Here is a 16,671-nt window from a genome sequence, read left to right as displayed (position 1 = left end):
CTGTTGTGGTGAGCAAATCGACACTGTTTTCATCGCAACGTTACATCAGAGCTTTGGTGGCCGGCAGACCTTGATTCGAATGTGGCCTCTGACACTTCCTAGCCATGGGACCTCCGCGTTGTCATCCATAACACGGGGACAATACACTCTAATCCCCATTGTTCACACATGCAGTTATAAAATAAGGATGTGTAGGACACAAAAGCCACAATCGACATGTAGTAAGCATTTAGCATCCGGTGCCGAGCACTGTGTTAACCAATGAAATGAATGAGACCAGATGTAAAGCACTTCACAGAGGGACTGACACACAGCAGAGCTCGACACGGACTGCTCCCCTTCCGACCATCCCCTACGTGGGCTCTGGAGTGAGAAGTGAGGCACGAGAGCCCTCGCTCGCATCTCAGGATTCCTGCACCAAGTAGCTTGAGTTGCTTCTGGAGCATAGTCCCTCCACCCCATCATCAGGCCGCGCTACTGTAGTCATTTCACAAAAAGACGGAATAAAATTCGAGGACAATTGAGTCGGTCTACGCTCCCATGATACTGCCATCTTTCATTCCGTCCAGTGCAATAGCTCCCTATCTACTCGTACCGCTTTTCAATCCCTACTCCACACGACGGCCAGAGCCATTATTTGGAAAATTGTTAAGCATACAAAAGGGTATGAAATAAAAATATTCCTCCCACCCCACCTCACCCTCCATCCTGTCCTCAGAAGTAGCACTGCTAAGAATTTGTTGTATACTTTTCCAGGAATGTTCAATTCCTACACCAGCATATACGTCTATATAGAAACAAGTTATACACACTGAAAAATGTCTGATCTTTGAAAAAAGCGTTGACCAACCATTTCACTTTCCTGCTAAGAGCCCCTCATTGAATTTCCATAGTTTCCGAACAAGGTCCAAAAGCTCTGACTCTGTGCACAAAGCCCTGCATGCTCTGGTCCTTACCTCACGCTCCATCCTCGTCTTAGGCCACACAAACTGCCTATGCACGTGTTTCAGCCACTGGTTTTCTCTACGTTCTTTGAACGTGTCGTGCTCTCTCCTACTTCTGAACCTTTGCACATACTGCTCCCTTTACTTGAATGATCATCCCTTCACCACCACAGTTAAAAACCATTTTATCCTTCAGATCCTAGCTGAAACTTCACTTCCGCTGGGAAAGCTTCCCCAATGCCCAGAACTAACTGGTCAAGATCCCTATTACCATGTTTGCCCGAAAATAAGACCTGTCCAGACCATCAGCTCTAATGCATCTTCTGGAGCAAAAATTAATATAAGACCCAGTCTTATATTTTATTATATTATATTACATTACATTACATTACATTACATTACATTACATTATACTATATTATATAGACTTAGTCTTATATTATAGTAAAATAAGACTGGGTAACATAATATAATACCGGGTCTTATATTAATTTGCTCCAAAAGACACATTAGAGCTGATGGTCCAGCTGGGTCTTATTTTCGGGGAAGCACAGTAAGCACTATACTGTGATGGAACCATGAATATGATTCCATGCCAATGCATTGATTAGAAACAAGCCACAGTTCCTGCCACCCTCATGGGGAGAGGACACACAAAGCCATGCACACAGAAGGCAGGAATGATGGGGCCACGGGAAAGACTGTCTAAAGTCAAGGTCGTACAACTAGCAAGTAGTAGAGCCAGTCACAAATCTAAACCTTTCTGACCCCAAACCCTGTGTTTAGATTCTAATCTCAGCTATACCTCTAACGACCCAGGTTATCTTACAGAAATTTAACTCCACCAGTCCTAGCCTCCACACCAGAAAAAGAAGGAGCTGTATCCAAATGATCCAAATGGTGGCTTTCAATGTCAATTTGCTGTGATTCCATAATCAGCAAATACAGAGGGCATGCATGGTTAAGGGACCCCGCCCTCCATTCCTCGCACTCAGGAAGTGGGAGTGGTCCTCTCTCTGTATCACACTAGGGACCCACCAGCTATTTTAATGTTACCTTTGCTTTTTTCCACAGTGTCATCTATGCCATTGTGATCCGAACCATTTGGATCAAAAGCAAAGGCTGTGAGATGGTGATTTCCAACTGCTCAGGTAAGTAAGTTTCCAACATGCATTACCTAACTCTTGCCTAATTTGGCCTCTGCTGAGGTTTCCCTCTCACAAATGTCAGCTTGGGCTCTGGCTATAACATGCGTGCTCTGTTAGATCAGGCACAGCAGGCATATCGAACCACCAAAAGCTGTTCCGGGCAGGCTCTGCCTTCTCCACCTGGTCTCCAAAAAAACTGGGGTTTTTGGGTCTGGCCAAGCTGTAGCAGCAGAGTCTCTCCAAGCAGCACTAGAGCCAGGATTTAGGGTGGCCCCAGTGTCTCAGGCCTGGCTGTGAAGCACCCTGGAGGACTCTGGGATGAAAAGAGAGGACTGTCCGAGGAAATCACCATACATTCAGCAAGAGGACACACATTTCTGTTGGGCTTGAGTTCACAGACACAGAAAACTGCCATCTCTCCAGAGAACAGTCCTAAGCCAATCAAAGCATGGGTCACGCTTTCCTCACTGTCCCAACACTCTAGCTCCCACCAGACTGAGCCTGAGATCACCGCTATAACCTTCCCCAGTTTTGTTTCAGTAAACCTCAATGCAGACCAACTACGCGGCCGGTCCTGAGACTTGGAGGCCTAAAGCTTTCTTGTCGCTCTGCTCCTGGTCCAATGGGCCATGGAATCTACCTCATTCTCCTTGAGTTCATCTCTCACAGAAATGAACAGAGCAAATGTTGCTGGCAATTTGAGGTGTTAAAAGGTGTCCACATTCTATCAGCTACCCCACCACCCAAGGTATCTCCTGCCACCCCTTTCTCACCAACCTTTCACCACTGTGGTTGGGCCCCTGTCTCTTTCCAGTGTCTCCCATATCTCCCTGTTACTAGATTTTCTAGTCCCTGTACTCTTGGGTTCCCGTCCTCTAGTCTCTGAAACATTGCACAGCCACATAGAGATCTGTTTTGCCATTGACATACAGTATGTCATTATCCCTCCCTAAAGGTGGAAATTGCTACCATGAGTTTTCATTCTTTAATACAAATTTATAGCTCCATTATCCCTATTTTTCAGTTCTCTATATCTTTATATCACCATCAGTGACCCTGTTCTGGAATGAGCAGCAGACGGTACTCTCAAAAGCCCGTATACTTTCTGTATCTTATTCATAAATGGAACTCACTTATTTCCTGGCTGTCGTTACAGCCAAGCAGCTCTGGAGTTGGCTGGTAAATAGAATCTCCAGTGGTGTGAGCACGCAAGGATTATTGCTCATCAACAAGGGACATCAGCAATGATTAGTGTGAACAGAAGCTCTCTTTGTAAACACAGGCTGCAAAATTCAAGTCATCATTAGTTTAATAGCCACTCTTCTCACTGCCAAATATGTCTAGTTTCTCCCCCACAAAGGCTGACAGAAAGAAGGGAAAAAAAGAACTATTTAATAAATGATTGGGAGACTCCCACAAACAAGTGTGGAGAACAAGAGGTAGAGAAGAGGAGATTTCCAAACTTGTGCATTGTTGTCTTTCATAAACAAGCATGCTCTTGATGTCCAGGGGTATCTATCTGTTCCTATAAAATAGAAGATTAATTGCATGGGGGCAGGAGGTGGGGAAGGGGCACCCAGGAGCTAGACAAAGTGTAACATATCTGGATATAACTATGTCTGGCCATTATGACTTAGAAGATATGATGTGATTCATACTATATCCAAATTGCATGTTTCAAATTAAATGAGGTAGAATGAGTTAGAGCAAAAGGCTTTGGATGAGGAATGATTTGAGTCCTGTTGACTTCTAGCTAAATCAATGTAAGATAAGCCCATTAACTGCCCTTAGCACTTTTCTTGCTCAGTACATGTGGGTAAAATAGCTTCAATGTAAACAACTGCATTTAGCAAAAACTATAAAGAACTTCATGAAAAAATATAAAGACATACATAAATGAATCTTACAACATGTTTGTGGATAGTAAGACTCAACAGCATAAAGATGTCAGTTCTCCCCAACTGATCCACAATTCCAATCAAAATTGAAGTGGGACATTTTATTGAGCTTGACAAGCCAATTTAAAAATATATACAAGAATTTCAAGAACCAAGAATAGCTGAGACACTTCTGGAGAAGTAGAACGAGAGAGGAGAGGTTTACTGTACTAAATATTAAGATTTATCATAAAGTCAGAGAGATTAATAGGGTGTGGTATTGACACAATACAGTAGACAAATAAAAAATAAAACAGCCCCAAAACAGACCTACACATATATGAGAAGTTGGTATATGTTGGAAGATCATAGGGAAAGAAATGAAATTTGATCTTTACCTCGATTCACAGACAAAACAAATTCCAGGTGAATTAGAAACTTAAGTGTGAAATGTTTGTCTTTTAAAATTTTTTAAAGAAAATGTAGGGTGATATCTTTATGACACTGGGGTAAGGAAAATTTCTTAAACAAGGTAAAAGATACCTTAAATCAGAAAAGAAATGATGGACAACTTTGACTCTGTTAATATGTATAAGGTGAAGCAAACCACAAAGTGGGAGAAACTATCTGCAACACATATACCTGGGAAAAGATTAGTATCCATATGTGAAGTCCTAAGAATCAATTTAAAGAGAATTTTTTTAAAGATAAACAGAAAAAATAAATGAGTAAGACAAAGGCATTTCACAGATGGGAAAGAGTGACGGCCAAAAGTAAGATTCTCAGCCTCACTGATAATCAGGAAAATACACATTTAAATCTCAGTTAGATACAATTTTCTACCCCCGGATTAATAAAAATTTTAAAGTCTGATATTTCTAAGTCTTGACAAAGATATAAAGCTCATGGTTTATTTGGCAATTATTATTTCTCAAAAACGTAATAGGCTTCTGATATTTGCTTCCAGTCAGTTTCATGTGCCCGCAACCATATCCAAAAAGTCTTCCATAATATACTTCTCAGGTCTGACTTGTTCTTTGCTTCCTCACTCAATCTGTGTCTCAGCTTAATGGAAGCTAGCTTACAGCCATCAGAAGTAGTAGGTGGGAGGCCACATCCTTAGTCTGCTCTTTGCCTCAGGAATGATTCATAATGGGTCTTTGCTGGCTAAAACTTTTCAATGTTACAGCTTAATTTGGGAACCACAGCCAGCGTCATTGTCATTATGTATGTACATGTGTTTCCTATTGGTTTTATTTCTCTGGAGAGCCCTGAGTAGTACACCAACCCTGTGCTTTGGGCCTTAGGCTCAGTAGGCACAGATTCTGCCTTCCCAGGCATCCTATGTGACCCTTCTACTAAATGCATCTCTAGTGTCCCAGCTTCCAGTATGAGTTTTCTTGCCACCTGCTGCCTGCCCACTAGACCAATGCCACATGTTTTAGGTTTTATGACAGCACTGCTTATGAGGTACCAATTTCTGCTTTAGTTAAGGAAACACTACCAGCTACAACAGAGAAACCCTAAAGTACAGTAGTCCTAACAAAACAGAAGTTTGTTTCTTGCTTAATTAAAGTCCAGTTGACCTTTGCTTAATTAAAGGTCAAAGGGAAGGACACTGCTCCACACAGTCATTCAGAAACTCAAGCAGATACAGACGGTGCCACGTAAAACAGATGGCTACTTAGGTACCCTTCAGCATCCAGCAGGCAGGGTGGGGAGAAGAGAGGATGGAGGATTTCTCAGGTGGTTTATCTGAGTCAGGCTTGGGACTGGTATACATGGATTCTTCCCATGTTCCTATAGGCAGAACTTAGTCACATGACTACACCCTGCTGAAAGGGAGGCTGGGAAATGTAGTCTAGCTCTGTGCTCCAGGGGGAAAAGGAAAGGATTTGATGAATAGCTAACCTGTCTCTGCCACAATTATTTGAGGCCTGTCAGGGTTCCTGGTTCCCCCTGAGCTGAGGAGCTGAGGAACGGAAAAGGCTGTGAGTTAGGTCATACCGCCTGTGGTTGGCTAGAGAGTCAAAAAAAAAAAAAAAAACTGAAGGAAGGAAGTAGCCAAAGTCCCTTAGTTAAGCAGATGAGACATATGTGCTAAAAATATTTAACATTTGGGTTATATTTGTAGATAAGCCATCATGGATCGGAAATCAAACATGAATTTCAAGTTTCAAAAATTTTAGAAACCAGGCATAACTTCTAAAAATATGTTTAACTTTATAAATCAATCAAGTTCCCAACATATGAAAACTATTTATTTGAAAACATCACTAAGTAGACTTCCTTGTTGACAAAGAACCTGCACTTATTACGGGTCCACGGATGGCGCCCCCAACCCGCCAGGAATAAATGCGGCCTTATTTTTAAATCCAGGATGACGACTGCTGCCCCTTCAGGTGCTCACAAGAAGGACGGCTTCCCCGTGCCTCTGCAAGGGGCATGAAATGTGAGAGCAGGAACCGGCCGCTCGGAGACTAATTTCCAGCGTGCCCCTCCCCGCGCCACCCTCAGGGACGCGTACTTGAGCTAAAACAGCCTAAGGCAGATTAGTGCGCAGCTTCCAGTCCTGAATCTAATGGACCTGCTGCCTCTCGGCTCCTCCAGCTATTAATGCACAGTGACGGCTGAATTTAACTGCTTTTCACTCCAGCTCCGTGCCAAGGCCTGGGCAGAAATAATCCTTTTATCTCCCAATAAAGGAGAATTACGGGCATTTTGTAGCTCGCCTGTCTTTGAAGAGTCATCTTTAGAAGCTGGAGGCTTTGCATTTCCTAGAGTGGTCAGATTAAAGACGCGGTTCACTGATCTCATTCAGAGATTGAAGGGCAGGTGGTTCCTCGAACTGTCACCCAGTGGCCCTGTGGAAAGTACTGCAAGTCTCCATTTTAAGCAGATTTCAGACATTTCACAAATGTCATTCTCAAGAACTTTTCTGAAAAACCAACTAAGTCTTCAGAGCCACACAGTTTAGGAGCAGCTGATAATCCAGCAAATGGGATGGATGTAATTTGATCTGCTGGATTTTTTTTTTTTACTTACATTGCATGGGTGTAATCCCACCCTGCTAATTTTTGGATGTCTATAATTCTTATACACAGATAACAACATTGTATAATAAATAATCTAAATGCAGCAATACCTTCTGTTCTCTTCCATAAAGGCAGCTCATATTCCTCCTGAAATACTGTAAAACCTCATTCATCCCAACTAATAAGGAATTGACATTCTCGTCACGGGGCTTGGCATCCCGAATACATTATTTTCTTTTAATCCTCAAAATAAATTTGTGAATTTGGTGTTTTACGTCTCACATTTTAAATGGGGAAACTGAGGCTGGGGATACAGCTAGTAATTGGTATACCTGGGGGATGTATTCAGGTCTGATCCTGAAGTCTGTGTCTTTCCCAAGATACCACCTTGGAAATCAAGGTTTTTCAACCGTGGCACTATCACTGTTTTAGACTGGATAGTTGCGGGGAGCTGTCCTATGCATTAAAGGGTGTTTAGCGGCATTCCCAGCTTCTACCTACTAAATGCCAGTAGTCCCCTCCCTCCAATACGACAACCAAAAATGTGTCCAGACGTTGCCAAATCAATCCCGGGGGGGGGGCAATATTGCCCCCACTTGAGAACCACTGCTGTAAATGCCTCCGAAGCCTTTGCTTCCTCACACCACCGAAGTTTTGTGGTTCTGTGATGCACAGAATACTTTGAAGGCCCTAAGAGTGGTCTCACAGGGTATACATTAAGAAATTTAAAAATCAATTATAATTAGCATTTCAGCTCATTGCACATAAAACGGCCCTTATTCCTGTTGTTCCCGATAACAGTTTGTCCTCTTCAAGGAGTAAATGTTCACTCTGTGACAACACTCAGAACCGTCAATGGCTTGGTGCTGCCTCAGAAATTCAGCCCAAACTCAGGAAAGCATTCCAGGTCTTCCCACTTGGGCCTCAGTTCTTTCCTCACCCTCAAACCCAATGTGCTCTCAGGCTCCAGCCAAGCAGGAGGACGCGCGGAGTCCAAACACACCCTGCATCTTGTTTCTGCGTCTGGCTGAGGATGCTCCCTCTGCTGCATGGGTCTTTCCCAGTTCCACGCCCACACCCCCAGCTCCGCCTTTGGAATCTGCCACTCAGCCTCCCCAGTAGTCTTCGGGGGATGGCTCTCTTCTTTGTTCATAGCTGCTTTTCATCTCTCTCATCTCATCCAGCCTTGTGGGGAGTGTCTGGTCTTTCATACTAGATCGGAAGTTCCTAGAGAACAGGAACTCTATTTTAGCCTATTTTGTTCAGTTCTTACCTCTTAGCAAATGTGCTATGCCTGTCGGACTGGGCTGGACTGGGTTGGAGAGGAGACAGAATGAGCAGTGCAAAGTGAACTTCAGGCCAATTTCCCTGGGGATTAAAATACATTTTAAACATGAAATCTGAGCAGTGGAGAGGACATGTGAGCACAGCAGTTGGCCTCTAGTGTACGCCTGCCCTGCCTCAGATGACTTAGGTTCCCTGGGAGGCCTTTGGCCTGGGTCACCACCACGGTGGTGCCCACTGAGTCCCCATCAGTGGACCTAGCTGAACATGCCTGGGGCTGGCATCCTATCCATGCTTCCCTCACTAAGGTGTGCTCTGGGGAAGGAGTGCATCATCCATCCAGAGGAAGGGCACCCTTTCCCAGTTTTCACAAAGGCACCATATGAGATGGCAGAAGCCCTGACAGTAAAAACTTTTCCAGTGTCAAGGGACCTTGCGTCCAGTGTCTCCATCCCCAAGCTTGGCATCCATCCTCTCCTTTTACTAAGAGCTATTGCACTGAATTCTGCCCATCCGAATCAACCTTTATTGTTACCACTTCTTGACTAGAAAGAGGTTTATGTTAATTCATTCAACAGATATGAATCACTCATTAAGTTTAGAGGATAAGGATATAGGAATGAAAAAAAAAAGTATTGTCTCCGTCTGATATTCTAATGGATTTTTACATTTACCCCTTACGTGATTACCAGCAAACAGCCCACGTGGGATTGCATTTATACCCAAGCCCCTATTTGGGACAGGCTTTAGTTTTTGTTTTTTATTGCCCTGGTTTGAGCTTCTGTTGAGAGTGGAGTTTCAGAGTTAGATGAATGACTTACTTAGTCTGGAGCAACCATTCTGCGAAAATGGCTTTGCCCTAGGTTGCTGAAGCAACCAGATGGGTGTCCCAGCATCGCCCCCTGTGGTCACACGGCTAATTCCAGCTTCAGTTGATTTAGGGCCTTCAGCCGACCTCTTGAGAGAGTCCGGATGTCCCAATCCATTTGCATTTTATATTAATCTGCAAATGGCATAGTTTCCAACATCCAGCGCAGAACCGTCTTTACTTGAAAATATCCAAGGAGGCCCTCCTGGGCATAGGTAAGCAGGATATAAGGGGTCCTGTGACAGCAGGGGACTAACTTCCATGTTCGTGTTGGCAGAAACAGCACTTCCTTTTACCATTCCCTTTTTGTATCTGCAGATGGAAAGCTGTGCACCAGTTACAACCGAGGGCTCATCTCAAAGGCAAAAATCAAGGCCGTCAAGTACAGCATGGTCATCATTCTCGGTAGGGACACCTCTCCTGGTGTTGCAGAACTGAGTGGACATTCCAAACGCAAACTTGTACCCGGGGCTGGTGGTGGAGAGCCCACCGGAGGAAGGAACTTTTCTAGGGGCACTTTTACCTCTGTCTGATTGGAGAGGAGTCTATGGAACTTAGTCTATTTGTAGCTCCGTCAAAGGATGACATTTGTTTCCTAATTCCTCTCTTTATCAATATAGTTGTCCACCAAGGCCCTGGGGTGGATGATTTGGAGAAAATCTGATTACTAGATGAAGCTGATGTTCACTGTCACCAGCTGACGCTGTTGCTTTAAGACATTGTCTCCCTCAGGGCTGAAGTTCATGACTAAAAGGGGGGCAGAAGTGGCACCCCATTTCTTCTGGGTATTTAATTTCAAGGTCACTATAAATTCCTCCATAATGGATGCTTTCTCTTCTCTCTCACTCTCCTGTCTTCTCCCTTTTTCTTTTCCTTTCTTTCTATTCTTAAGACCCATTAAGTCACCTCATCTCAGGTTATTTCTAGAGCACCTAATATGTGTCAGATTGGTGTGTGTTCTTTGTTATTCTCAAGCCTTCCAAACTTCCTCTCCATTAGTCCCCCTCAGCTAATGACCTCGATTCTTGTTTCACTGGAAAAATACAAGTATACAGACTAGATGTCCTCCTTCTCCTGCCTTCACCTGCTCCGATGGGAAGCGTCTCTATCGTGTGCTCTGTCTTTTCTCTGACTTCTGTGGATAAACTGGCACTGCTTCTTTCTATGTCCAAAATGTTCACTGGAGCCTGAATTCCAACCCTATCTGCCTACTCAAGAATTTTGCTCCTCCAATTTTGCTCCCCTCCCCCACAAAGATCCCCCTGGACTGGATCCTCTGCACATTCAATAGCTGTATAATAATAGCTCTCAGCAGGAACCCTAGTAACAGTCCCACCTCCCCACTCCCTTTTCCACACAAGTCCTCCTTCAGTCTGCCTTCAGGTGGCGGCATGGCTCACCCCTCACATCATTTCTTTCCCAGCAATACCACTTCCTTACAAAGGGTTTCTTGACTAGTCTGAAACAGCCCTCCTGTAGCCATTACTCTGCTTTATTTTTCTTTCCATATTCCTACTTCCATCTGACATTCTCAGATATATATTGATCTGCTTATTGTCTGTCTCTCCTGCTGGAGTCATAATTCCGTGCGAGCAAAGACTTGTACTTTGGTGCTCCTTACAATATATCACCACGGCCTTAATAGGGCCCCCAAATTCTGGGTGCTTAATTAATGTTTGGTGAATGAAGGAATGAACGAGGATATGCAAAAGGAAGGGGGTTTGTGGGATTTCTTTTTTATGTGGCTCAAATACGACCCCTCCCTACCTCTCGTGTGACCCTTGGGAGGTCTGAGAAAGCATAGCCCTCCTGTTAGCTGCGTCAAGTTACCAAAACAGCTATCCTCACCATTTGAAAACACAACAGCAAAATGCCAAACAGACCACACATGGTGTGACTCAGCCGGGAGAATATAGGCACAAAACAACACTGTAGGCAGACCTGGGGATAAAGCATAGATGACCCACCAGGGCTCAAAAGCCTATCCCAGAAGCTTCGGAAGTAAAGCAAACACTCCCTTGCCTTCGCAATCAGTAGCACAGACCCACATCCACTGCAGTCTCACTCAGGAAGCATACCTTGTACGTGTGTTCCTGAGCCAACATAACCTTTCGTAATGAGGAACCACATGCTCAGGACTTGGGGTCCTTTAAGTCAGAGAGCAGGGAAACCCCACAAGAGCGTCAGCCAATGTCCACAGCCCAAGCAGACCAAAACAGCCCTTTCTGTAACAAATATTGTGCAATGCCTCTCTACCATCCTGAAACAGAATGTATACATAATACTATTGACTTTACATAATTCTTAAACAACCAATATGTAATAATATAAAGGAGGAATAGAAAGAAAATAATTTATAATAAAACAATACAGAGTTCAGTGTGCACATACTTGGGCAAAGCTACCCTGGAAGAATAATGAAGCAGTCAGCTAGACGTCGCAATGGTTACCAATGAAAACCAATACAGGTGTGTTTTCATGGAAACATAAAAAATTTAGCAGATTGCTGTCGGTGATTTGATTTTTCTGAGCAGGTGAACAAACCCTGCTAATGTTCCAAATTAAACGAAGTAATCATTCCTCATTTGCAAGGGAACTGCATTTCTAGAAAAGTCTATATTTATTAAAAATATTTGCATTCCTATGCAAAATAAACTGTGATCATTACAAATAGGGTTTTCTTGCTATGTAAATGTCCAGGTGGGAATTCAAAGGATGCATGGGGCATGGGGGGGACCGCCCTGCATCACACAAGGGAACTGGCCTCTCTGGATAAACCAGAGCCACGCCCCAACAAACACACCCTCAAATACATAAACACACAGATTTTCAAAATGCTCCCAAAAGGCAATTTTGCCCTTCCATGCTCAGAAGTTCCCAAGCTTTCAACAGGGTCACAACCATGATCAAATCGGACCTTCCCTTTACAGATAGAGAAGCCCCAGGAAATGTCCTAGTTTGGAAATGTATCTGTGGGATGTATTTGTGTGCATGTGCACATGTGTATGTCTTTAAGTAAATATGACACGAATGTTCACACACCCAGCTATTTTACACCTTTCTGAGAGATCCCGGGTGCTCAGCAACCTCCTAGCTGAGGCTCCAGTCAGGGCCCACGCAGAGCACCCCCTGGTTCCGGCCCGCCATGGTGTTCCTGACTCTCTCCTCCCCAGCCTTCATCTGCTGTTGGAGTCCGTACTTCCTCTTCGACATGTTGGACAATTTCAGCTTCCTTCCAGACACCAAGGAGCGCTTCTATGCCTCTGTGATCATTCAGAACCTGCCGACTTTGAATAGCGCTATCAATCCTCTCATCTACTGCATCTTCAGCAGCTCCATGTGGAGCAGGTAAGGATCACACACGCCGACGCCCACTGCGCTGGGACTTCAATGTGTATCTTCTTCATTCCAGAACTCCCCAGCAGGTTAGACATGAGACACTTCAGGGCCCGAAAGGTCCTGCTAGTTTAACAAAGGCAAACCCAGGCCCAGGCTGTGGCCCAGGCTCTTTCTCCTGAACCACCTTCTATGGCAACTGTCTCAATCAGGTCACACATAGATCTTTCTTCTGTTCAGAGAATTGCCTCAATACGATGCTGTAGTGATAGCAAGACATGGACCATTCTTATCACCTTCCAGATAAATAAAGGCTCATGACGCTAAGTGACAGTAGTAGTGAGGGTATAGAAATAATTAGTAACAGAGCTGACATTAGATCCCACCTGCACAGCTCCATCCTTTTCTGTTTTTCAGCTGTGTTCCTGAACAAGCCACAGGAAGTAGGTGGAGAAATCCATAGGAAATAGAATAATAGAACGGTTTAAAGCTTGGGTTTGACCCCGTGGCTGAGGTCCAAATCCTGCCAATGTGGATTCATAGCTACCTGTGACCTTGGGCAAGTTATTTAACATCATAAATCTCAGTTTGCTCACCTGTTAAATGGGGCTAATAGCAGTGCCTATCTCTTGGCCAGTGATGTCTGTTCAACAGGCTCTTGTGCTGACTAGTGGGAATGAGGGCTATGATTAGTGGGGAAGGAAAGTGGGGGTATTACGTGGAAAGTGCTTAGCACAGTGTCTGACCCTTAATTCATTTGCCACAACTATTCTCTCTGAATGTTCTTATTTCCCTTTTCATTAAGTCAAATTATTTTCCCTCCCTGTTTTATTCTTTCTCTAGGAAGCAAAGATCACGGGATTCCAAAATGACGTGCCGGGAGAGAATCGAGAGGCACGAGATGCAGGCTCTGTCTAAGCCAGAATTCATCTAGATCCCGGGGCAGAGGTAGTGCTAAGCTGAGCGCATCAGCTCTCCTGGGTCCCCCTCACCACCTTGGGCGTCTGCATGGGGCCTGAACCAACTTCTTCACCATGCTCCTTTCATTTCTTGGGGGATGGACAAAGCAAACATCCTAATAAGTTTGTGTCACCTGCATCAGCAAGTATTAGCCAATACGGGATCACCCACTATTCATGCAGCAGGAAAGTTGTCTCCTCCTTCCCACTGGTCAGCACCAGAACCCTATGGGCAGAGACATCACTGGCCCAGGGGCCAAGCTTAGGCAAGCAGAGGGGACTAAAAGAAGCATGGTTGTTCATGAGTCTTCCGATTGCAATTTAAGACGTAAATAAAAGACTTACAGAGGCCTACATTCCCCCGCACCCAGCCCAGCCTTGGATTGGAGGTTCAGTAGTTGTAGCCAAGAAGATGTTTGTCCTTGAAATGCCAACGAATGCATCTCCAGGCATTGGGATTTAGTGTTTCCTCTGCAGATGATCTTGGTTTGCAGATTGGTGTGTTGGCAGCAGCCATCTTCTCAGTCCCATTGTATAAACAAACAAGTTGACACACAACTGCTGGCTCTTCAGAGAAAGGTCAAAATTAAGGGGTACTTTTTCTGATAGTGCTAAAGAAATAGTGCAAAAATATCATGGGTGTCAAACCTGCAGTCTGCGAGTTGCAGAGTTGGGACCTGGGTCTTATGTGTCTTTGAGGCTCTCTGAAGGCCCCTCTCTTGCTTTCAACATTTGGGCCACTCTGGGCTCATTCCTCACACTTCAGGGACACCCTCCCCTATGATTTCTCTGAACCCTCTCTTTACTGGGGCGCTGAATTCCTTTGGCTTTTTCCAGACGTGATGTTTCTGTAAGCTCTTTTTCGTTTTTGCATATCTCTGGCTGCCATGGTCTATCTAACACCTCGGCCAGAAAGTGCTGGTGGGGCTTATTTTGACAAGTCTGAAGTTTGGTATTTATAAGCATAATCCAAGTGAAATACGACAAAATGTTTTCTAGTCATTTTTTACCATCGGATTTTTCCATAAGTGGAAATGGAATAATTTAATTTGATTATATATACATCCCCACCCACAGCTCTGGGATGCGTGTGAGCTTCTTATTTTTAGCCTCACATACATTCTTGACATTAAAATCTCCTTGGCAAAATCCTTCTTCCCAGAATTATTCTGAGCTCAACTTTTTTTTTTTTGGTCTACTGCTAGTGGAGTCATTAAAAGGTGCAGTATATTTTCCGAGCACTCTATTCCTTATTATGGCATCAACCCAGAGACTGTGGCATGTTTAAGGCCACAGAAACATTTTTTCCCCCATAAACTCTTTTCAATTCCATGTAGCCTAAAGGAATGTATCTCTTTAGATAGAAATCAGACTCCTCGGTCACTATCTTTCTGAGAATTAATTTCTAATCTAAGGAGCCTGAATAATCTAGTTTCATGTCTGCACAACAGTTTCGAGAACTGCCTCCCTTTCTATCCAATCACTTAAACATGGGTACACCTGGAAGCTTGGAATAGGTGAGAAGTAGTTTTCAACATTTCACTTTAAATCAAGATGAGCCACAGAGGACCCACAGAGTCGTTGCTAAAATAGCTGCCTGCATGGGAGCCAATTAACAGCAAAATCTGGCAGGTGTCCTACATGGTAAGACAGGAGGCTTGGGTTCTCTTGACAGAAGGTTTCAATCTCCATCAAATTCTGGTCTGCAAAAGACATTACATGCCTACCTCATCCATCAATAGATTCTGAAAGTTAAGAGTCAGGGGCTTTGTTCTTTTAAAAACTGTGAATGTGTTTTGTAGTTGTAATGCTGTGTCCCCATTCCCCAAGACGACTGGAGATCAATAAGATCATGGTACAGGTTGCTACAGGATAAGCTGCCATTAAAATAAAACTTGCTATATATTGATGTGGATTCTGGAATCCTCATTTCCATATATTTGCTGAGCTTGGTGAAACATGATTTAAACATAATGAAAGAACACTGGTAATCACTAGTCTCATAACTTTGATAAATCATTTAATGTTTCTGGGCATCAATTGTCTCATCTGTAAGATGGAAACAGAGTAAGGCTGCAGCACAGGATCATGTGGTTTCTTTACAGATGCAAGTCCTGAGATTCAAATGGCTTACATTATATCCAGAGAGTCAGAGCTTCTGGAATTCTTTCCCCAGGGGATCCATGACTCAGTGACTCAACCCTGAGTCATTTGCCCTTTAGAAGTTGTGTGGAAATGTAATGGCTGTATGCGATGTCAAAGGGGTAGTAGATTGGGAGAGGGAGGGTATCACTTTGTGATGGGTATAAATGATAAATGTCTAACTATTACATTGTTTTATACACCTGACAGTAATAAAATAAATAAATAAATAATAAAGAAATAAAAAGAAAAAAAAAGAAGTTATAACTTCCACATCCTTCGCTCTGAAGTCATAGAAACATCATTTCCAACCGCAAAATGCAGTTTGAGCTCTGGAGAAAATGAGAAGCTTAGTGCTGTGATGTCACTATTTGTAGCATTGGATGCCAAGAGAGTCAACAGGGTGCTATGTAAAATAAAGATGCTTCCTTCCCACACCAAGATGTCAAAGAGGTCTCTGGTTACATCATCACATAGCTTCAGGCACAGGTGAAAATTTAGGATAACAAGAGTAGGTGTGCTTCGTATATTTAGCCACGCTACAGAAAATAAGTGTTTCCATTTTACTGAACTAAATTAAATATGAATGGTAAAAACTTCTCCGCTTTCTGGGCTTGTGTGAAACATAATTTAATTAAAGTTTAATTTCACCATGCAAATCTCCCACCTTTTTTTCCCCAGAAAATGGTAACACCTTTTTAATGGCTTTAACTTGGGACTAATCATTAAGGGGGGGGAAAAAGATCCCTTTTAAACCAAACGACATGCACTTTAAACTTTCTTCATCACTTCATTTGGACAACTATGTGTACACATACACAGAAATGACTTTACTTCTTCCTTCCACATCTACAGTGTGGGAAGGGACCCCAAACCTAGGTCTGCTGAGGAAACAGGAAAACAAAAAAGATTTCTAGCAGGAAATAAAGTGATTCTGCTTTTGTAGAATCATCTCAGGTGAGCCATAGACCTGCTGTCAACTGCAGTTCTTTTATCATCTTTTGAATAGACCTCATTTTATATGCAGATCTACCAGTGTTCCCTGAAGCTTTCAATTGCATTTGATTGAAAGGAGATG

The 16,671-nt window shown here is 43.5% G+C and overlaps 1 protein-coding gene across 2 annotated transcripts in view; it reads left to right on the top strand.

Annotated features, from left to right (window-relative positions):
• The window catches only part of NPSR1 (neuropeptide S receptor 1), a 107,139-nt gene extending 93,713 nt beyond the window's left edge, over positions 1 to 13,426 (top strand). The window contains exons 6-9 of one of the 2 annotated variants that reach the window (XM_033087989.1): positions 2,019 to 2,095; positions 9,475 to 9,561; positions 12,330 to 12,498; positions 13,321 to 13,426. In XM_033087989.1, coding sequence (XP_032943880.1) covers positions 2,019 to 2,095; positions 9,475 to 9,561; positions 12,330 to 12,498; positions 13,321 to 13,426 — 439 coding nt within the window. Of the gene's footprint in view, positions 1 to 2,018; positions 2,096 to 9,474; positions 9,562 to 12,329; positions 12,505 to 13,320 lie in introns of both variants that reach the window. The other variant, XM_033087990.1, reaches the window with a different exon arrangement.
• The last annotated feature ends 3,245 nt before the right edge of the window (positions 13,427 to 16,671 follow it).

Source organism: Rhinolophus ferrumequinum, chromosome 20 (assembly GCF_004115265.2).
Source record: "Rhinolophus ferrumequinum isolate MPI-CBG mRhiFer1 chromosome 20, mRhiFer1_v1.p, whole genome shotgun sequence".
Classification (NCBI taxonomy): domain Eukaryota; kingdom Metazoa; phylum Chordata; class Mammalia; order Chiroptera; family Rhinolophidae; genus Rhinolophus; species Rhinolophus ferrumequinum.
Note: the sequence above shows the minus strand (reverse complement) of the source record. Positions and strands in the feature narration are given on the sequence as shown.